The sequence below is a fragment of the Coenobita brevimanus genome, chromosome 18 (genome assembly GCF_032717465.1).
Source record: "Coenobita brevimanus isolate Jiangsu-jjx chromosome 18, ASM3271746v2, whole genome shotgun sequence".
Taxonomy (NCBI): Eukaryota; Metazoa; Arthropoda; class Malacostraca; order Decapoda; family Coenobitidae; genus Coenobita; species Coenobita brevimanus.
Genome location: NC_136971.1, coordinates 7,629,438 through 7,652,500, shown reverse-complemented (window position 1 = coordinate 7,652,500; position 23,063 = coordinate 7,629,438). Strand labels below are relative to the sequence as shown.

Here is a 23,063-nt window from a genome sequence, read left to right as displayed (position 1 = left end):
CACATATATTCAGTGCTTTATGAATACCAGATTATGGATAAAGCTCAGCACCAGTGACACACACACACACACACACACGAGAGAGAGAGAGAGAGAGAGAGAGAGAGAGAGAGAGAGAGAGACATGAATACTTGTTCAATACTTTAATAACCTCATTCAAGATGTATCATTATCGACTCAAAATACCTGCTGCGGAGTTTAGTGTGTAACCCGTTTACTGCGACGACGTCATTATCAGTTGGAAAAGTCATCATTTCAGATATATAAGGAAAATCGTCTAAGCTGAAAAAATCGCCAGTTTGGAAGTGTCGTTTGCTTAAAAGTTGGAAGGCATTATATGTTGAAAAAATCGCCAGACTAGAAAACTGTCAGTGTAGTAATGTCATTATAAGGTGAAAAAATCATTGAAGTTGTAAAAATCTGCATTGATGTGTAGGGATTAATGGTATTATGACATGTCCGAATTGCTGTTCCGAAATAGAATAAAAAGAATGACAAAGAGGTAGCCAGAAAAAGACAGTCGCAGCAGCTGAGTTAATCCCTGGAGATTTTTTTTATTTTTATGAAATCCTGATGATTTTGTTCAACTGAAAGAGGAACCTGGAAACTGGAGGAGTCACATATAGCTCTTGTCAACATCGTTAATGAGAGGGGTCTTTTCGAAATGAGTGAAATAATCCAGTGATGGTAAGAATAAGCTTTAAAAAAATGACGTCACATGATTAAGCGAGATACCATAAAGGAAAAACAGTATTATTAGGTAAGGCAGAGAACAGTGATTGTAGCGAATGAAGTTTTGGGGTAAAACAGGTTAGAAAATGAGTGGAGGTGCAGGCTTCGTGTTCACAATGCCTGGGTAATGTGAGGGGAGAGGTAATTTAGGCTCCAGGAACCAGACTGCCTGTGTTTTTGTCGATTCTAGGCCCTGGAATGACCTCGCGTTGGCAACACTCCCACATAAACAAACTTTACCGCCTCCGATTCCCCTCCCGCTGACTACGACTGCGCAGGGTAAACGTTTTCTTTATTTTCATCCTTTTTACACCCCGAATATCGACGCTGAAGGTAATTTTCTTCAACATACTATCCTATTTGTTTTTTGTATGTTGTGTTAGAGGGTATTAAGCAGTTTTGGGGGTTAGGAAGTTGAAAGTGGATACGAAGAGTAATGGCGTACGATATCGTCCCCATTGGCTGGCGCTGAGCATGTTGGGCTGCCAGGCATAGGGGACAGTAGCGTAAGTTTGATGAATCTGGCCCCACTGGGAGGATCGGGGAGTAATTGGGGGGGGGGGGACAGGATGAGGAGGGGGAGGTTTGGAGGGCAGGAAGTAGAGAGGGGGTTTGGAGGCCAGGGAGTAGGGGAGAAGTAGGCAGTTTGAAGATTTAAAGTTTGGAGGGGAAAGAAAGGGAGAGAGAGAGGACGATTGGAGGGGAGGAAAGAGGGGAGAGGAGGCGGAGGAAGTTTGCAGAGGAGTGAAGGGGTGGAGAGAGAAGTTTGGAGGGGAGGGAAGAGGGGAAAGGAGAAAGTTTCGAGGGAAGAGGAGAGGAGAACTGGAGGGGAAGGAAGAAGTGTGAATTGAGGGGGAGAAGGTTTGGAGGGAAGGGGAGAGGTCTGGAGGGGAAGAAAGAAATGTGAATGGGGGGGGGAGAAGGTTTGGAGGAGGAATGGGCTCGGAGGGGAGGGAGAGGAAGAGGAGACTTAGAAGGAAGGGAATGAGTAAGAAAAGCATGAGAAGGATTGTAGGAAGAAGAAAGAGAATTGGGTCCAGTAAGTTGCAGGTAACAAGAACGGAGGCGTGTGATTACAGCAATATTGGGTCATATTCTGCTTGACTTAGGAGTTTATGTAACACCTCTTCCTCAGCGCTGTGTTCTGCCCATTTCGCTTTATTCTCTTCTGCCGATAATGTCCTTTTTATATTATTGTTGATACCTTCAGGTGATTTTGTTACCTTTACCAGCGAAATTGGTCGGAGGTAATATGGCCTTCTTACGCTTGTGCGTCTGTTTCTATACAAGATATCTCGAAAAGTTGTAATCGGATTTCAGTGAAATCTGGTGGATTGGTGGCTAATGGGTCAAGAAAGATTTTATTAGATTTTGAGATGGATCCGTATCCGGGTGCAGCAATAAATCATATATATATATATATATATATATATATATAGACGTCGGCAGAGGTATACATTCTCAGATTGTGTAACAGGGCAAACTAAGACTGTAGAATTAACTGAATATGAGACACCGTAAAAGTATACGTCCGGTAGGAAATTAATTAGAGCTGTATATCAGATTTTATTGGCATTGGCGGAGGTATACACTCTGTCAGTGCTTTCTACATTAGTATTCCGGAAACCCTTTCTGTGAAAGGGTTAGGGATAATCCCTCACGAACTTTTCACCATGATGTCTCCCCAAAACCAGCTACGAGTCAGGTGGTAGAAGAGTACAAAAAAAAAAAAAAAAAAAAAAAAAAAATGACCCAGTTTGGAATTTTATTTTATTTTTTTCTGGAGGCGTCATAAAAGCATTGAGTAACCCCTTCTGCCAGTAGGCTCAGCGTAGCTGGATAAAAATCGATTAGAGAGCTCATGAATATTCTTATAAAAAAAAAAGTATTTTATTCAGATCAGAAGTGCTCCTTGAAAGTGAATGAGTTAATGAAGGCTGTGTCGAGCGTCGGGAGCTTGAAAGAATAAAATACACACACACACACACACACACACACACACACACACACACACACACACACACACACACACACACACACACACACACACACACACCATGGGAGTGAAAGGGTTAAGGTACTGTGTGTACGTATTTCAGTCCTGAGTAAATCTGCTCATTCATAACCAGGGCCCGTTTCCCAGAAGACCAGGGGGGTGGGGGCTCGAATTTCTCTCTCTCTCTCTCTCTCTCTCGTGAATCTCAAGGCTCTGATTGGCTCATTTTTGTGCCATGTCGTGTGGGTCTCGTCTGTGATTGGTTCGCTGGGTGAGGGAGATGGAAGAAGAGGAAGAGGAGAAGATGAGGAAGAAGTGGAAGAAGCAGAGGAGGAGGAGGAGGAGGAGCGGGGAGAGGGAAGGGAATTAGATATGACAACCCAAAGAAGTAGAGGGTTGGAAGAATATTGGAGTTAGGAGAGAGGAGGGGGGAGGAGGAGAGAAGAAGGTTTAATTAGGAAAAAAATAGGAGGGTGAAGGGGATGAAGAGAGGGAGAGAATAACAAAAACAGAAATAGCGAGAATGTCATTAAAAAAGGTAAAGAAAACTTGAAAAAGATGGTAGTAGTAAGATTGTTATTCTCTCTCTCTCTCTCTCTCTCTCTCTCTCTCTCTCTCTCGCAGGGGGTAATTATTTCCTCAGTAAAGCTGGGTGGATAGCACGCCTCATTAAGGGCTGGCATGTGAGGCGGGAGGTAGGAAGGAAGGAGACTAGGGAGGAAGGAAGTGGAGGAGGAGGGAAGAGGGAAGGTAGGAACAGTAAAATAAAAGAGGAAAAATAAAAAAGGAGAAAATGATGGAAGCAAAGTAAATGGCAGAATCCTTTCGTACGTAAGACTTTTCGCATTTAAGACTTTTCGGACTTAAGACCACATATGGAGGACTTTGCATTTAAGACTTTTCATACTTAAGACACGCATTGGAGATTTTGCACTTAAGACTTCACGCGTAGGACTTTTCACTAGTAAGGCTTCTTATTTTATACTTTGCACAGAAGACTTCACGCCTAAGACTTTTCATACTTAAGACTTTTCGCATTTAAGACTTCGCGCTGAAGACTCCACGCCTAAGATTTCACACACTTAAGACATCACGCTGAAGACTGTCCATACTTAAGACTTCTCGCTTAAAACTTTTCACGGTCAAGATTTTTCGTACTTAATTGGTTCTTCAGCTTAGGAAGGGCGGCTTCTCGAGCTGAATGAGTGAATTTCCCCGGCAGGCTGTATCTAATAATGCCAGTCCGATATTAAATAATAATAATAATAATAATAATCGCGCAAGTTGAATGAAACTGTTTGTAGTGGAAATGAAGCAACTGGTGCGTCATCGAAGTGAAAGGGTTAATGAGATACGAATGAGAGAATGGGGAAGGAGGGAATGAAGAGAAGAAGGACAGACGGAGGGAGGAGGAGGATGTTATATGGATGGAGGGAGGGAAAGGATGAGTGAAGGAAGAAGACAGCAAGAGTGGCAAGACAGTGGAGAGAGGAAAAAGGGAAGGGAGGAGAGAATGAAAGGATGAGGGAGGGGAAAGGCGAAATGGAAGAGAGGTGCATAACTGAGGAAGTAAAGGAAGGAGAGATGGAGAAGGGCTTAAGCAAGGTAGAAAAGAAGGAAGGAAGAACTGATAGATAGTTAGGAAGGATGGATAGACAGATAGATAGGAAGGAAGGAGCTGAACAAAGGATGAAATAATGGAGAAAAACTAAAACTAAATAAAGGAGAAAGGAAGGGAGGAAGGAAGTGAGATCTAAGTGAAGGTGAAGGAAGGAAAATTAGAGGAATGAATAAAGTACAAAGAAGGAAGGAAGGAAGGGGAAAACCGAACGAAGGAAGAAATAGGAGAAAAATGATTAAAGGAAGAATTAATGAGTGAAAGAAGGAACGGAGAATTAAATAAAGGAGGGAGGAAGGGTGGAGGGAAGGGAGTATGGGAAAGGAGGGATGGGAGAGGATTTAAGGAAGGAAGGAGGGAGGAAAGCCGCTTACTTTGGAGCAGCCTCACAAAAGAGCTTCATTATCAGACCACCTGGCTAGTACGACCACCTGGATGTCACGGCCACCTGGATGTTACGACTATATTATCAGTGTTAGTTATTGGTTTGTTACGGTATTATGGATGTGACGTATGTGGGTGTTACAGCTATCTGGATGTTACAGATATGGATGTTACGGTTGTGTGAATGTTACGGGCCTATAGATGTTACACACACACACACACACACACACACACACACACACACACACACACACACACACACACACACACACACACACACACACACACACACCGTTCCTCTCCGTTGCCCGGGATTGCGTTCTCAAAGGAGCATCCACAAAAAATAGGGGAAAATGTGTACCCAGCGTATTCCTCGCAGATATTCCTTTTCCAACAAAAATCCAGTGTTTCCCAGAATATTCCCTGGATATTCCTCAGGTTATAAGAATGCTGAAAATGTCGTTCTTCTCGTCCCATTTACTAGCTTTTTATTTTTTTTTCAGGGGTGGTTTATCGAAGGGTGTGGGTGGCGGAGGTGAAAATAAGCTTCCCCCCCCCAAAAAAAAAAAAAAAAAAAAGAAAGGATAGAGTCTAGTGGTGCACTTTCCTCGTTGAAACACTACATTAATTTATTCATCTTCATTCTACATTAATTTATTCATCTCTTTCATTATTTTTCAGATACAAATTCTCGTTGACTAATACACTGCCATTTTATTTTATTTTTAGAGAGAGAGAGAGAGAGTAACAACATTATTATATCTTTCATTTATTTTGCTTACCACTTTTTTTTTTTTCCTCGATCTTCCAGGGGTGCGTTCTCCAAGGTGCGTCTGGCGGAGGTGAAGGAGGACCCGTCGACTGTGGTGGCCATTAAGATCATCGACAAGAAGGCGCTCAAGGGCAAGGAGGACTCACTCGAGAATGAGATCAAGGTCCTTAGAAGGTAAAGAAGAGGGATTAGGAAATGAAGTGCAGTTTTTATTTATTTTTTGTCATTTTTTGTTTAATTTTTAGCCTTTTTACTCCCGTCTCTACTACGATGGTTTGTTTTTTCTGTTTCTACACCCAGATTATTATTATTATTATTTTTTTTTTTCATTTTTTATTTCAGCTTAAATGGTCCCCTCGATGTGAGAAAGTTAATGGAGGCGAGTAGTTTTTTTTTTTTTTTTTTTTTTTTAACCCCAATTCTGCAACTTTTCATTTTTCATTCTACCACTTGACTATTAAACGCGTCCACTTATTTATTTTTTTATATATAGTTTATTTATACTCTTAACTTTTTTTTTTTTTTATCGCAATACGGATCTTTTATTATTTTGTTATCTCTAAGCGGTCATATATATTTTTTTCTACTCCCTTTTTCTACGACGTCTTTTTCGGTTTGATCACTACGACGCCAGTAGTTGAAGTACTAGTGGTGGTGGTGGTGGTAGTGCTAGTAGTAGTAGTTGTAGTGGTGGTGGTGGTAGAGGTAGTAATAGTAGAGGTAGTAATAATAGTTGTAGTTGCTGTTGTAGCCTCAGGTTCATCTGAAACGTGAACCCTTGTGGACTGCGGCCTGAAATTGCCCTCATCCTGCAGTCCACTATCTCTTTTTGGGGAGATAAGGAGGTAGTATAACCAGGCAGTGGAGTCGCCCAGCTATATCGGTGCCACCACGTGAAGGCAGTCTTACCCCCCTTCAGTTGGAAAAGCCTCCCCAAAGCTGAGTAAGATTGCCAAGAGATATCAAGAATTTAAAATGTCATCGGACTGAAGAGGTTAAGCTGAACAAAATCGTCTAGAGTCAGCAACCAGAGACAAGGACCTCATCGAAAAATCTCTCTCTCTCTCTCTCTCTCTCTCTCTCTCTCTCTCTCTCTCTCTCTCTCTCTCTCTCTCTCTCTCTCTCTCGCAGCTTAGCCTTTTTTTTATGTTAAATTTTGCTCTCCAGACGGTTTTTTGAGCTTACAATGGATTTTTTGAACGAGAGGGATAAATCTAATCTCCTCTGACTCTTTCACTGCTATAAATCCATCCTAAGGAGAATTTAATCGTCTGAGGGTAGCAGGATTACAAATAAAATCCACGACCTGAAGATTTTTTTCGGAATCTTTTATTAGGTGAATCGTGACCAGCTGTCTTTTTTTTTTATTTTCGCTTTTTCGATCGTTTTCTTTAGTATTTGTGTGCCAGTGTCATGTCTTAGGGATTATTATTATTATTATTATTATTATTATTATTATTATTATTATTATTGCAAGAATATTTGAGGATTTTCAGGTGGCGAATAATATCGTCTGACGTTAGTGTCTTATTTTATTTATTTTATTTTTTATGACTGGCTTAAATAACCCTGCTTCTTGGGCTTTTTTTTCGGCTGCTTGTCTGTTGTTTCGCGTCATATATATTCTTTTAAATTAGCCTCATCACTAAAAGACGCCTCTCTATACCTTAATATAATTTGACGAGCTGTGAATGAATGAATAAATGAGTAAATATCGATAAAAGTAAATGAAAAAAAAGTGTCAAGATTAAAAATAATGGGGACAGCGTCTGCCTTTCATCATAATAGGTCTCCGCGAAGATGAATAAAATAGTGTGAAGGTAGCGGGTATGTACTGTAGGCTACTGGAAAATGATGTCGTTGTGCTGAAGGGAATATCGAAAATTATTGGAATCCTTTAATTTTATGCCGTTTTTATTTTCATTTATTTATTATTCCTTCTTCCCTAACTTTTCACTCGTAATTTTTTTCGTTTTTATTTTATTATTTATCAGCTTTTTCCACCACCCGTAACGTTTCACTCCTATATGGTTAACGCCATGAATCTGTAAATTTTTGGCTTTTCTGTTTATTTATTTATTTATCAACATTTTCCCACTTAAACAACTTTCCCCTCGTAAGTTCTACCAAGTTATTAGCACCAGGATTCTTTTGTTAATTTGTAAGTTTTTATTCCCCTCTCAGTCTCGTTTTACCATTTAGTGTATTATTTTTATGAGTCATTTACACCAAGTTTATCGCCAGGATTTTATATTTATCTTTATCTATGTCTGTTTCGGTTTTATTGAGTCGTCTTCCCCTTTGTATAAATCTGTCTCCATTCGTAAATTAAGTAATTCGCGCCAGGATTATCTTAATTTTTAACTGAGTTTATTTTCCCTTTCCCTTGTTTCACTCCTCTTCCCACCCGTTTTTTGGCCGTTTTTTTATTTTCTCGGAATTCTGTTTTTCGCTGTATATATATTTTTCAATTTATGCAACCCTTTTCAATAATGGTTCCGTCGTACATAAATAATAATAATAATAATAATAATATCAATAATAATAATAATAATATCAATAATAATAATATCAATAATAATGATAATAATAAAAATAATCATCATGATCCCTTTAATAGGCTCCTTCCCCTGACCGACCCCACCGTACGATCTTGGGGAGGTATCGCATGGGACGCCCACGGGGATCGCGAAAAGATGACGAGCCCAAATTTGATCATGACCGCAAAAATTGGGTTTGGAATGGAGTTTCGCTGCCGCTGGAATATATATGTTTGTTTTTATTTATTTTTGGAGGGTACAATTTGTAGTGGTGGTATTAATAGTGGTATGGTAGTAGTAGTAGTACCAGTAATGAATTAGTGATATAGTAGTAATAGTGGTAGTAGTAGTAGTACATAGTGGTAGTGGTGGTCCTTAGTAACAGTAGTAGTAGCAGTAGTAGTAAGAAGTGGTAGTGGTGGTCCGTAGTAGTAGTAATAGTATTAGCAGCAATAGTAGTAAGTAGTGGTATTTGTGGTCCCTAGTAGCAGTAATAGTGGTGGTGGTGGTGGTGGTGGTCCTTATTAGTAGTGGCAGTAGCAGCAGCTGTTGTTGTTACAGTGAAAGTATTATAGTAATAGCATTTTAGTAGCAGCAGATACGGAAACTGCTGGCAAAATAACCACCTGGAGTAAATGGAGGGAAAAAAATATTCCTCATTGAAAATTTTTGGGCGGGTTACAGCCTGGAGACAGGTTTTGGCCATCATATTTACGCCTGAGGGGGGCGACGCTCCCTCAACTCTCTCTCTCTCTCTCTCTCTCTCTCTCTCTTTCCCCTCCCAGATTGAGTCGTCGGCGTAGATATGGCAGCCCCTCAGGAAATGTAAACAAACCGTCTTGACGTCACTGTCTCACCATTACGTCACAACTTCCCACTCTCTCTCTCTCTCTCTCTCTTCGATGACGTTCTTTTGTTTTTTGTCTGTACCACATCCAGACGATTTTATTCCGTTTAAGAGAGCCCCTAAGTGGTGAAGAGGTTAAAGAAGACAGTATCTAACCCCTCAGTTTCGAATAATCCCTCATGATATCCATAAAATCGTTTGGAGATGGCAACTGAAAAAAAGACCGACTATTTCATTTTATTTTTAAATTCTGTTTATTGATTTTTTTTGTAATTCAGCCCAGGATAGACTACGAATTGGAGGGGTTGGATAGCTTTTGTTTTTAATTTTTGTTTCTTATTTTTTTTTATTCAGCATAGATACCATTGACTGTGAATTGGAGAGGGCAGATACAGCCTTCATTAACCCCTTGATTCCGGTGGTATTTTGCATTTTATTCTCCATGCTTTTCATCTTGCCACCACCGGACGATTTCCCTCTTGCTACTGCTATAGGTCTGTCACACTAACCTGGCCCAGAGGCTTGACTTTTTGTAGCTTGTTTCACGTAGGTCATTGGCGGAGAAAATACTACTACGGCTCATCAACATCCTTTCCACAGCACTTCTTCGTGACTAGCATCTTATTCTAATGTTTAATCTATTTTTACAACTCTCAGCATTCTGGATGGAGAGATGGCGATTTTTAGGCCAAGATAGAGGAAAACGAAAGTGTTGAGTTTCATTTTAACTGCATATTTTTTTTTATCTGCTTCAGTCAGACTTTTTTTTTTTTAATTGACCCTTGCTACCACCAGACGATTTTAGTCATCCAGGGAAAAGACGTCTGGCAGTCATGGGATTCGAATCGTAACCCCTTCAGCCAGAGGATTTTTCTTCTGTATTCTTGTCGGTTGAGGAAGCTCCCTAATACCTTTTCCTAAGCGATTTATTTTGCTTATTACACGTTATTGTCCTACTTTGTGTTATATAATCCTTCCGATATCGCCATACTCTGCATAAATGACGTACAGAAGGATAATAACTAGTCATATCCAAAAATAAATCGCTAAGCAAGGGGTGTTAGGGAGCCTTCGGTTATACGAGCCTTTATTACTACGTTTATTTACCTTTCAAAGTACGAGATTTTTTTTTTCCCCAAACTGAATAAAATCGTCTGGTGGTAGCGAGACTATAAGTAAAGCTAAGACGGCATCGTAGTGAAGGGGTTAAGACACGGACGTAAGTGTTTGAACCCGTGTGCGTTTTTGTGTGTGTGTACGTTTTGTGTGTGCGTGTACGTGTGGTTTGTGTGTATGTTGTCATGTGCTGTACGTTGTGTTGGTGTTGTGTACGTGTACGTGTCCAGTTGCATGTAGGCGTGTGTTTTGTGTACCTGTGTGTGTTTCTATGTGTGTTTTATGTGTATTCGTGTGTATTTTGTTGTTTGTGTCAGAGTAGGTGATTGATGTGTACTTGTCTCCCTTCTGTTACCCTTGTCTGTGTATGTAGTTCTCTGTTTTATGTTTTTGGTTTATGTTTGTTTTATTCGTTTGGTGTTTTGTCTCATTATTTATTTATTATTTGACTGATCCTCCTTATTAACCCCTTCATTACTAGATGGCCTTCCTGAAAATGGAGTAAAATCGTCTGGAGGTAGCAAGAATAAAAGAAAAATGATATAGTTAAATAGTAAATAATATTCCTGTACAGTCAGAATCAGTCCATTTAAATCGCTAACCCCTTCACTACGAGAGGAAAATAATCGTCCCCCAAACTGAATTAAAATCATCTGACTTAAGATACTTTTTGTGCATACTAACGATAAAATTTTGGATATGTATGGACTAAAATAATGGAACGTGGGATAATAACCTGTAATAATGATCAGACTTTGTGTATTAAACGGAAAAAATATAGGACTCTCTCTCTCTCTCTCTCTCTCTCTCTCTCTCTCTCGAGGTGTTTTGAAAGGTCAGCTTTAATTGGCCACTCGCAATGCACCTTTTAAATCCGTCGCAACCATTGACCAGATTTAAACAATGCCCATTTTGTTTTTTATTTAATTGCATATATATATATTTATTTATTTATTTATTTAATGATTGTAAATGCTTTTCTTAATTACCGTGTTCATTTTTGGCTAATAAGCTTTTTTCCCCTCTCTTATTGGTGATTGAAGATGTAAGGCCTTCATTTCAATTTTTTTTTTTTCGTCGTACCTTGACGTTTTTAATTACCTCCCGCTGTGAAGGGGTTAGAAACAATATCCATCTAAGCGAATAATAGATAGTCTCCAAAGCTAAATAAAGGAGTCAGGTGGTATAGAAAAAATAACTTTTTTATATGAGTTGTTGGTCAGTTTGATCTGTTATGTGATACCGTTGCCACCTGATCCGCTCTATTTTTTCTTTAAACGTGCCGCTATCGTTCGACTCTATTGTTTCAGTACGATGACGTTTTTTGTTTGAGTCCTGTTCTTACTGTCTCCAGAGTATTTTATTCAGCTTAGGATGGACTTAGGGAACTGTTAGTGATACAGCTTTCATTAACTCCTCTGTTAGGGGCTCTCCTAGACTGCATAATGTCGTCTGGTAGCAACAAAAATAAAATGCAGAGGACTATCGTAACGACGAGGTATATTTTCTGTTAGTCTTTGTGCTGGAGACGGATGCCTTCATGTGGTGGCACTGATATAACAGGGCGGCTCAGCTGCCTGGTTCAACAAGCATCCCTCAGTTACCTCCCTATCCCCCTCAATAGGAGGATGATGGACTGCACGAGAAAGAGAATTCAAGGCTGCAGTCCACTGGGTTCACATTTCAGATGAAACTGTGGGTCCTACTACTACTACTACAACTACTACTGCGGCGGCTGCTAATCAGACATTTTGGTTGCTTTGCTGAATACCATTATCATTGGTATTTTATGCGTCATCTATACTCTGCCCACAGTAACTTGGCCTAGAATTATCATGGCTTCATTCTGAATGCTAACCTGCATCAAAGAAAATGACAAGAACCTAGCGCCAGTCACGGCCTTAGGCTGCCATTGAAGATTGGGGAATATGCTACAAAAAGACGAAAATCTCCGCCATGTTGAGGTGACCGAACGCTGGCAAGTTAAATAACAACAATATACGGTATTTCTATATATTAATTATGCGATACTTGCAAAACTAGAGGGGCACTCAGTGGAGCGCATCTCACCGACAAGGGCAACGTAATTTCCAAACCACTCTTCATAATGAGTTAGGTTTTGTCATCACTGATTATGGTTTCACAAATGTTTTCCTGATCCAGAATCTGTAATACTATCCGGATCGGTCACAAAAGTTAATCGCTTGTTCCCTGGGACATGGGCTGTCTACCCACCAAATTTGGTCCAAATCTCCCTTTCAATATTTGAGCAGTCCTGCTAACAAAACAAACAAACAAACAAACAGAGGTGAAAACATACTCTTCATGTGGGAGAGAATTAATAAATTGTTTGATCAGATATTATTATTTTTTTTTTACTCAGATTTTTAGTCGTAATACCGATGGGGTGTGGTAAATAAATAAATGTTTTATTCCAGCATGTTATATTTGTACACGTTTAATTTATTGGTAATTAGTTTGGTAGGTGCTTATTGGTAAACATTTCAATCATGGTAACCAGAGCCGTTAAGTATATACGGTATATATAAATAAATATCCAATAGCAATCCCGGGATTTATTGTACATCCATTTATTTACACGAAAAGGCTAATTAATTAATACCGAATTTGTACCGAGTGTTGGCATAGACCGCGCTAGTAAGGTTACGAGTAATAATAGTAAACAAAACAAATAATTAATGTTTATCACCCTTTGCTGTGATATTCATTACCTCTTATTTTCCGCACTGGACATTCGAGCTTGGAAGCGTGGAAAATTTGTCTCCGTAAATTAATACTTACTCGAGTGCAATGGTGAATCTGACGTGAAATGATTTTGATGTTTAATTGAATTATGTTAATTTTGACTTTCGGAGCAAGAATCATTTTCAGTATTTGCTTACTCTGATACGCAGATGCTACGACGAACCAGATCTGTGACCGTATTGACAACGCCGATTTAGTATAATGTGATGTCATTAAAGTAATTGTGTACAAATATTGCATACGTCGTGGTTTAAAAAAAAAAGAAGTCAGTGTCAGTCACTCATTACATACTCGAACGCCAAAAAGGAAAAGAAAAGAGAAGCATCAAAACCACAATTGAATATTGATGATAAATATTCCGGGGATCTTAATTTGCAAAAAGCCTTCTTTCCCTATAATAATCAGAAAGTATTACATTTTTAACACTCTCATCTCTTGTACTTCATTCTCGGCCGATTAATATAATGTAACGTTAGGTTATATAAAATACTGTATCCTTTTAACTCTAAGCTGGCCTAAAATCATCCTTCCATTTTGAATACCGAGTTGTAACAAGAGATGAACATAAATGGGATGCATGTCACGAAGAAGTGCTGTGGAAAGGGTGTAGAGCTGTCGCACTGCCTTTTTGTGCCAATGAGCTACGTGGAATAAGCCGCAAAAGGACGAAAATCTGGGCCAAATTAAGGTGAAAGAACTATAGAACTGTAGGCTATCGCTTAGCTGAATGTAATTGACTAGCATCAGCTGGAATGAAATACCAAGAGTTGTCTCCACCGTGAATGTGTTAATATCCCCAGCGTTTCTTTATGGCCAAACCCCATACTTACCGACGACGTGTAATAATGATAATAAAGACGTCAGCTGCTTTCCTGTCTGCTTTCTCCCCAAGTGACTAATTTTAGCTCTGCCTTTTTTCTTTTGCTTTTTTATTATTATTATTATTATTATTATTATTATTAGTATTTTTACTTTGTCTTCTCCCTCTTTTTTGTGGGAAAGTTTGGATGGCATGAATAAATTCCCTCGTCACTTTCTTTTTTTCTTTCTTTTTTTTTTTTTAGAGGTGGCACTTTTCTTGGCGGGAGTGAGTTTATATTGTGTCATTTGCATAATACTGGTACGTTTTCCTCCCCCACAGCAATTATTTTTTGAGTGTCTGGATTAGTTACATTATTATTATTATTATTATTATTATTATTATTATTATTACTATTACTTTTTTTCATTTTAGTATCTTTCAGTGCGATAAGTGTGTAATTTCTATCAAGCCTTTCACTTACATAAATCTGTCCTTAAGTTCAAAAAAATCGTATGGAGGAAGCAGGCATAAACTGGAAAACGACGTCACCGTACTGAAGGGGTTGCTATTTCCTTTTGACCCATTCACCGCGATGATTTTTTTTACGCTGTATGAATGACGATTTTATTCATCTGAGCAGAGACTTTTCCGTTTTTATTTATCTTTATTTATTTTTTACCCGTGAACCTTGATGTACCCTTCACCAACCCTTTCACCAACACGGGTCTCAGTTGAATAAAATCGTCTGGAGGGAGCGAGAATACACTAGAAAATAAAGACATGGCGCTATAAGGATTAAACCCACTTTAAATCCAATGATGTAATTTTTTCTTGCTGCCACCAGACGATTTTCTTCAGGGGGGGGGTTGATGAGGTCTTTACTAAACCCCTTCAGCTCGAAAGCTCTCTGATGGCAGAATAAAACCGTCTGGAGGCAACAAGGCTAAAAAAGAATAGGGGTTGGGCACTGTGAGGGATAATTGCGTTTCCCCTTAACCCTTTCACTACGATGATGCATTTCCTTCTGTTCACCGACGGACGATTTTATGCAGCCGATGGTGGTAGTTCTTGTATGGTGATTGGTGGTGGTGGAAGTAGTAGTAGTAGTAGTAGCCTGGTACAGTAGTAGTAGTAGTAGTAGTAGTAGTAGTGGTAAAGAATGTAGTAGTAGTAGTAGTAGTAGTGGTAAAGAATGTAGTAGTAGTAGTAGTAGTAGTAGTAGTGGTAAAGAATGTAGTAGTAGTAGTAATAGTACCATTAACTCTACTCCGCTGGGCGTAAAATTGCCGTCTCTCTATCTTGAGTGTTGAGCTGTTGCAAGAGATGTACATTAGAATAGGATGCCAGTCACGAAGAAGTGCTATGAGAAGGACGTAGAGTAGTAGTATTGTCACAGTCGGCCACTGAGCTACGGGAAATAGGATGCAGAAAATAAATAAATAAAAACAAAACGAAAAATCTCCCACCTTAACTAAAATATGGAAATAACAAAAATAAACTAAAAACGTTTTATCCTGCCTAAAGTCTAATATATTTCATTATTACATCAAAGGCCTTTTCAGTTTTTCGTTCATATTTATTTAACTCACTGAATCGGATGACGCATTTTCAGTTATTACTGTATTATTGTTATTGTTATTATTATTATTATCATTATTATTATTATTATTACGTCATTGAACTTTGGGAAGGACCTTTATCAGTGAAAGAGTTAGTGATGGCTGTATTTTTTTTTTTTTAATACAAGGAAGAAGGAACCAAAAGCCAGAAGCCAGCCAGACTGTCCCCTCCAAGAAAAAATAAAAACAAAACAACCGAGAGCCAAGTTCAGGATCCCTCCAATCGAAAAAATCTCTCCTCAGACAATAAATTTATCTGGAAATATCAAGAATGAAAATGAATATACTGAAGGTGTTAAAAAGTGAGTTTCAGCGAGCCAGTAATTTTTTTCTTCCTTACTTTAATTTTATACTGTAGTTTCTTAAAAGTTCTGTTGTAGAAAAGCAGCAAGTGTTTCTTTAAAATTTAATCTGAATTCTTGTGAGACTTTTGGACCTGACAGTAGCCTTTAAGAAGTAGGATATCTCAGTAACCCCCTTCAATCTGGTGACCTACGTTTTCTTTTATCTCCAGTCGTATTATTCTGTATCTCCAGACGTATTATTTTGTATCTCCAGACGTCTTACTCTTAATCTCCAGACGTATTAGCCTTTGAATCCAGACGTATTGTCTTTTGTCTCCAGTCGTGTTATCCTTTATCTTCAAACATATTATTCTTTATCTCCAGACGATTATATTTGCATGCCGAGTCTTTTCGAACAGGGGGTGGGGTGGGGAGGTGATACAGCCATACGTATCCCCATCGCCACTTGAGATTTTGTCCTGAGGTGCTTATAATCCTCAGGCGATAAACTTGATAGGAATGATAATAACGTCATCGGGTTGAAAAGGTCAAGGCAAATTAGCAACGACCCCTTTATTTATTTAATTAATTAATTAATTAATTTATTTATTTATATTTATTCATTCTTGCTACTACGAGACGATTTTCAGTTTTGTAGCTATTTTTCTAACTTGAGAGATTAAAGAAGCTCTTTAACACCTTTTTCTAAGCGATTTATTTGTTTTATGTTATGCCATATTGACCTGTTACATATATATCCTTCAGAAATACCATACGCTGCAAAAACAACGTATGGAACGATATCAGCCAGCCGTATCCTAAAATAAATCGCTAAGGAAGTGGTGTTAGGAAGACTCCTTACCCTACGAGACTACAACACTATTTTAAACATGCGTCATCGGAGTGAAGAGGCTGACCGCGGCTAGGGCAGGGTAGCACTTTATCTGTAATTGTATTCAGCGTTTTCCAAGGAGTTTCTGATCGTCTTTAACCTTTTCTTAGTATTTTTAAGTTTCTTGCCCTACTTCAAAGACCTCTCCAGGTTATTAATATCAGCCGAATTTTAGTTTCAGAGAGTAATGTGTCTTCACTTTTAAAAATCTGTCATTATTGCAGCCCCAAATGTTTTTCCTAATGATCCCTTAAAAATTTTCATTAATCCCTAAAATTTTTTCACTAACGATCCCTTAAATGTTTTCTGAAATGTAATTATTTTCACTGTCCCTGTAAATATTTTCTGTAATGTTCCCTTAAATATTTTCTCCAACAATCCCTTAAATGTTTTCACTAATATTCCCTTAAATATTTTCTTCAACAATCCCTTAAATGTTTTCACTAATATTCCCTTAAATATTTTCTTCAACAATCCCTTAAATGTTTTCACTAATGTTCCCTTAAATATTTTCTTTAACAATCCCTTAAATGTTTTCACTAATGTTCCCTGAAATGTTTTCACTAATGTTCCCTTAAATATTTTCACTAATGTTCCCTTAAATGTTTTCACTAATGTTCCCTTAAATAATTTTATTGATGTTCCCTTAAATATTTTGACTGATGTCCCCTTAAAAATTTTCATTGGTCCCTTAAATATATTCACTAATGTTCCCTTAAATATTTTCACTAATGTTCTCTTAAATATTTTCACTAATGTTCCCTTAAATTTTTTTCATTAATTTTCTCTTAAAAATTTCACTGATGTTCCCATAAGTATTTCGACTGATGTTCCCTTAAATATTTTCGCTGATGTTCCCTTAAATATTTTCGCTGATGTTCCCTTAAATATTTTCACTGATGTTCCTTAAATATATTCGCCGATGTTCCCTTAAAAATTTTCACTGATGTTCCCTTAAATTTTTCATAGATATTCCTTTAAAAAATTTCATTGATGTTCCCTTCAATATTTTCCCTACCCAAGGTCATGGTTGGAGTGGGTAGTTTTGTGTGTGTGTGTGTGTGTGTGTGTGTGTGTGTGTGTGTGTGTGTGTGTGTGTGTTGTTTGTTGCTGCTGCTTTGCAAAGGACTGTGCTCTCTTCATCTATCCTGTTGCTCTCACATTTATTATTATTATTATTATTATTACTTTTATTATTATTGTTTAATTATCTTGGTATTTGTAATCAGTTCATTTAAAAATAGTAGTAGTAGTAGTAGTAGTAGTACTAGTAGTTATATAGTAGTAGTAGGCTAGTAGTAGTAGTAGTAGTAGTACTATTACTAGTAGTAGTAGTAGTAGTAGTTTTCCTTTTTACATTCTTCTATTTACCATTATTATTTTCCTAATTATTCTATAGAGTCTGTCTTTTTCAGTGTTTTTTATATGATCACTTTAAATATTTTGCACAATATTTAATCAAGAATGTTTATACATGTTTAATTTAAGTTTTTCCCTCGGTATTTAATACGCAGTTTTTATGCTATTTTAAATCTGACAGTAAATGACTGCCGTTTATATTTTGTTTAAAGAAGTTTTACAAGTTGACCTTATCGTTATTTTAAGTGATACTTTAGTAGACAGTATGATAAATTATGTTTCCTTTGTTTTATGGATTTCAACCCTTTAAGTATGAGAAGCACTCTTTATGCTAAATCAGATCGGAACTCAAATTAAGCAAGCACCTTTTCTGACTGGGCTTGTGAGGGCACGTGGCCTTCCGGGGTTGTGACTGCGTTGGCAAAAGGCACAAAATTGGCTAAAATACCCCATCAGAGGACATCAGTCTGGACCAAAGTCGGCATCTCATCTGTTGGATCCCTCATGGTTGTGTGTGCAAAGCTGCGTTAGAAGCGTTTGCCAGTGTTCAGAGTTTTGGTACATGTACAGTGTATATACACACCAACTCGGTGCTCAAAGGGTTGAATTGTATTTTTATTTTAATTTCAGGATTTCAGTAATTATTATTACCTTTTTATTTTTAATGTTAGTATTTTTAGTTATTATATTTGTTATTTTTTTTATTGTTTGTAGTCTTCTTCCAGAAATTATTTTCATTACTGGCTGTACCAGTGTGGCTATTATTTACATTGTGTTGATGAGCTTTTGTGGTGGGAGGAGCTATGTTGTGTGTGCGCGTGTTGCCATGTGTCGCCATAACGCGGTGTGGACCCCTTTACAGACTGCACCACCCCAACATAGTGCAGCTGCTGGATACGTACGAGGACCGAGAGCACGTGTACCTCGTCATCGAGTTGTAAGTACCGTCATCACACGTCACCACCACACCTGCCTCATTACATCATCAAACATCACACGTCAGGCAACACCGCATCCACCTGCCATTTTTTTTTTTCCCCCTCCCTTCGCGTGCATCCATTACCTGTATTCATGTTGACACAGGAGGCTTCGTAGAACCTTCTCTTTAGCCCATAATTTTTCATATAGACCGTATTTATCTCTATGTATGTTGCTGACAAATATTAAAGCGTTATTGGAGAGATATTAGTAACACACAAGAGATTACTAAGGTGTAATGTGCAATGTACGGTAAAAAAAAAAAAAAGCTTCAAAGTTTCTTGCGTCGAGTACATGGCTTCTATGCCAGCCAACCGTTATTTATTAGTAAATCTGTCATAAATGTTTATTACTCTTCATTATATAGCTTTGTATGTAATAAAAACTTGTGGCTTCGTTAATGCTCATTGTTGATGAAATATCCTACTTGGTACAGTACCGCCAAGACCCCTCCCAGTAAGTGTGTTTATTGAGTACTTCTTTGATAATCGCACAGCTGCACACTTACCATGACAAACTCCGTAACTTCTTTCATTCTTTGTGAATAAAGGAAGTCATCGCTGTTGTTGATGTCTTGTAGGTTATAGAAAAGAATAAGGTTGGCCGTGGAGGCCGTATCAGTCACGGAAATAATGGCTGTGCAGTATAACATAACGTGTATATATATATATATATATATATATATATATATATATATATATGCCTCCTGCGGTACCAGGCCCTTCTCGTCTCTGTGGACAGAGTATCAGGAGAAATAAATTCATTTCCGAGGTGTACACGCCAAAGTAATACGTTTATTGGTTTTGCTATCATTTCATATATTTCCATCACCAATCTGCATTTTTTTTTTTTTTTTTTTTTTTTTTTTTTTTGAGCGTGGTGAGTTGCGGTGTTGCCACATGTGTGCCACAGCAACAGGCCCGGACACACCACCTCCCCCCTCCCCTCTTACAGAGATCGCCACTCCTGCCACCACAGCATCGCGACGGGGGATTTGCCGGGGAGGTGGTGGTTGAGGGGGAGAGGGGGTAGGGGGCAAAGGGGAGGATGATATTATTAACATGTTCCTCCAGGTTCACCATTCTCTGCCCAGACGAGGGTTGGCAGGGAGGTAGGGAGGCAGGTAGGTGGGTGAACCGCAGCTGTAGTATGGAGTGCAAAACTAGTCATTGGCCCCCCACTATTTTTATTTTTTCCTAGTACCTTTTCCGTAGCGACATGTTATGCTTATTACACTTCAATGTTCCCATGCATTTTAGATCTGTTTATCAACGAAATTAATTCCAAAAATTTGACACAAGAAAACATTAATTGTTGTATGCAAAAATAAGCCAGTAAAGAAGAGGTGCTAGCCATTCTTGTAAGTCAGCGAGAATATGGCCCCGTTTGGTCCAGTGTCAGTGTCTTAGCGCACATAAATTGGCTGTTTTGTGTGTACAGTATTAGTGTAGAGTTGTGCTGTTGTTGGCATTCCATACTGAGTTGCTACCACACCTCCATCCTCCATACCTCCACCTCACCCTGCCCCCTCCCCTCACCTCCCCAAACACACCTCCCCACTCCATATCATTTACACCACCCCCTCCCTTTAAAAAATAATAGAATAAAGTGGTTTCTCACTCAGTTTTTCATTCTTTTCTGTATTGCAGGCTAACGCACCCCAACATAGTACAGCTCTTAGAAACGTTTGAAGATAAACACAAAGTCTATTTGGTAATGGAATTGTAAGTAAACAACATCATGATGGCCGCCGCTGCACACGACGCGCTTTTGTTTTTTGGTGCATCGTGAAGCAGTTATTTATTTTTATTATCATTATTATGGTTATTTATTATTATCTTTCCAATTGGTCCTGTTGGCAGCTGTTTTGAGTTGTCTTGGCAGCCCCCTCACTACTACTTTTTTATTTTTATTTTTTTTTTAACTTTTTTCATCTGTTGACTTGAAAGTATTGTGGCGTGTTGCAGCCGGCCCGCCCCCTTACCCCCCCACCCCTTACCCTACCCTTACCCCAGACCCTACCTTCTCCTACTTTCTACTTTCCTTGGTACCCTATCCCCTCCCCCTCCTCCCCCACCTTCCTGTCTCTTATCCCTTCTGAGTTACTGTAGGTTAATTGGTGGAGATGTTACCTATGGTGGAAATGTTACCTACTCTTCGCCTCTCCCCAGTTCCCCCTTCCTTTCCCCTCTCCCACCCCCTTTCCTTCTCTTCCTGCCCTTCTGACTTCCTCTCTTCATTCAACCCTCCTTCCTCTCAGTTTTCCCCCGCGCCTTTCTTCCTGTGTGTACCTCCTCTATTACTTTATAACAAAATTAAGATAGAGATTTTCCAACCCTCCCCATTTCCTCAGCGCCTTCACACCCCTACCACCCCTATCTCTCCCAGCCACCCCCTTCTCTCCCTTCTTTCTACCCGTCTTTCGCCTCTTCCTCTTCTCCTTCCTTCTTGTCACCGTTCCTTACGTACTAGGGTGTGTAATGGGGATACAAGCTGCCCTCCCTCCCCCAATTCCTCTCTCTTCTAGTTTCCTCTCCACTTTTCTCCCTCTTTCACCCCTCTCTCCTCTCTGCTCTCCAATTTCACCCTTTTTCCCCACCCCTCCCCCATCATGGTCTCTCGAACTCTTTCTTACCTGAGCGACTTTGATGGGATATGACCCAAGTTCCCCCTCTCCTTCCGTCCCCGCTCCCAAAAAAAAAGGAAAAAATATTAAAGTTATTCATCCCATTCCCCCCTTCCACCCCCCGGTGCTGCCCTTCCTGCCCCCTCCTTCCTCTTATCCCTCCCCTCTTACCTACCTTTCCCCTTTTCCTCCGGCTCATCCATCACTCACTTCCTGCTCTCCCCACCCGCTCCCTACCCTCTCGCCCTTCCTGCTTTGTTATCTTGGTCTTTTTCTCGTAGGCTAGACACCCTACCTTATAACAAGCAGCCTCGAAAGGACCAATAGCTTTCTCGCTCATTGCTTCCGTTGTGCTCGCCTTGTTCCCCTTTCTTCACGGTTCCTCCTTCCTCTCGCCATTCCTTGCTTGGTGGGGTTGTGTGGTGGGGATATAGCTTGTCTTCCTTCCCTGTTCCTCCTACTCCTTGTGTCTGCCTCAAGCCGTCCCCCCTCCCAATTTCCCCTTCTCTTCTCCATCCTCTTCTTCCCACCCTCCAGTTCTCCTTTCACTATTTCGTTCACTCTCATACCTTCTCCCTCCCTTCCTTCCTTTTTCTTTCCCCAGTCATCCCCTTCCTTCCCTCCTCCTCTTCCCTCCTCCCAATCCACTCTCCCTCCGTCATCAGCTTTCCTCGCGATTCCCCCCCCCCTCTCTCTCTCTCTCTCTCTCTTTCTCTCTCTCTCAAATAATAACTTGATGGCCGTCCGTTCCATTCAAGCCCTCCTTTAAATCCCTTTCCTCCCCTCCCAGTGGCTTCCCTCCCTTCCCTATTCATCTTCTCTCTCCTCCCCTCCCCTTCCTCTCCTCTTTGCATCCTTTATTCCTTCTTGTCTCGTCTCTCCCCACTCCCTCGCTCTTCTTTTTTGCTCTCTACTTCCCTTCCGTCATCTTCTCCCCTCTTTCCACCCCAGTCACCCTGTCCCTCCCCTGTGTTTATCTTTTCTCCCCCCCCCTTCTCCTCTCCTCCTTTTCTCTTCCTTTCCCCTTCCCTCCTCTCTCCCATAACCCACATTATCTTTTCTCAGTTTCCTCCTCTCCCTCTCCATTCGTCTCCCTTCCCACCCTTCTCTCCTCTTTCACTCACCCCTTCGCTCCCTTCCATTTTTCTTCCTTCTGTCCCCTTCTCCTCCTCCCCCCTTTTACTCTTCCTTCCCTCCCTATCCCTCCCCAGATTCCCATCCCGTTCGTCATTTTCCCCCCTGTTCTTCTCACGTTTCTCTTCGCTCCCCACTTTGTATAATTCTGTAATCCATTCCCTTCCGTCTCTCTTTCCTTCCCCTTTCCGTCCCTTTCCCCCCTCCTTCCTCTTCCCCGTCGTCTCGCCGTTCCCTCCCCCTTCTCTTCCCCCTCTCCATCCGTTTATTCCTTTGTTCTTTGCCCTACTCCTTCCATTTCTTGTCGTCTTCCTTTTCCTTTCCACTTTCCCTTCTTCCAGTTCTTCTCTTTCTCTTCCCCATCTTTTCTCTCGTTTTCCTTTTCCTTCCCCCCTTTTCACTCCTTCCCCACAGCTTTCTTTCAGCCTTCCTCTTAGTCCTCCTTCCCTTCCCTTACTTTCTCCATTCCCCTCCTCATTTTCCGTCTTCCTCCCAATTCTCTTCTCTCCTCCCCTCCCCACCCCTCCCCCTCTGCATCCCGCTCCATATTATATACTCTCGCTGCCTCTTACCAGTATATCACACACTTTATTATATG

The 23,063-nt window shown here is 39.8% G+C and overlaps 1 protein-coding gene across 2 annotated transcripts in view; it reads left to right on the top strand.

Annotated features, from left to right (window-relative positions):
* The window catches only part of CaMKI (Calcium/calmodulin-dependent protein kinase I), a 178,224-nt gene that overhangs the window by 107,407 nt on the left and 47,754 nt on the right, over positions 1 to 23,063 (top strand). For both annotated transcript variants that reach the window (XM_080265994.1, XM_080265993.1), the window contains exons 2-3: positions 5,542 to 5,676; positions 18,590 to 18,664. In XM_080265994.1, the coding sequence (XP_080122120.1) occupies positions 5,542 to 5,676; positions 18,590 to 18,664 (210 nt within the window). The remainder of the gene's footprint in view (positions 1 to 5,541; positions 5,677 to 18,589; positions 18,665 to 23,063) is intronic.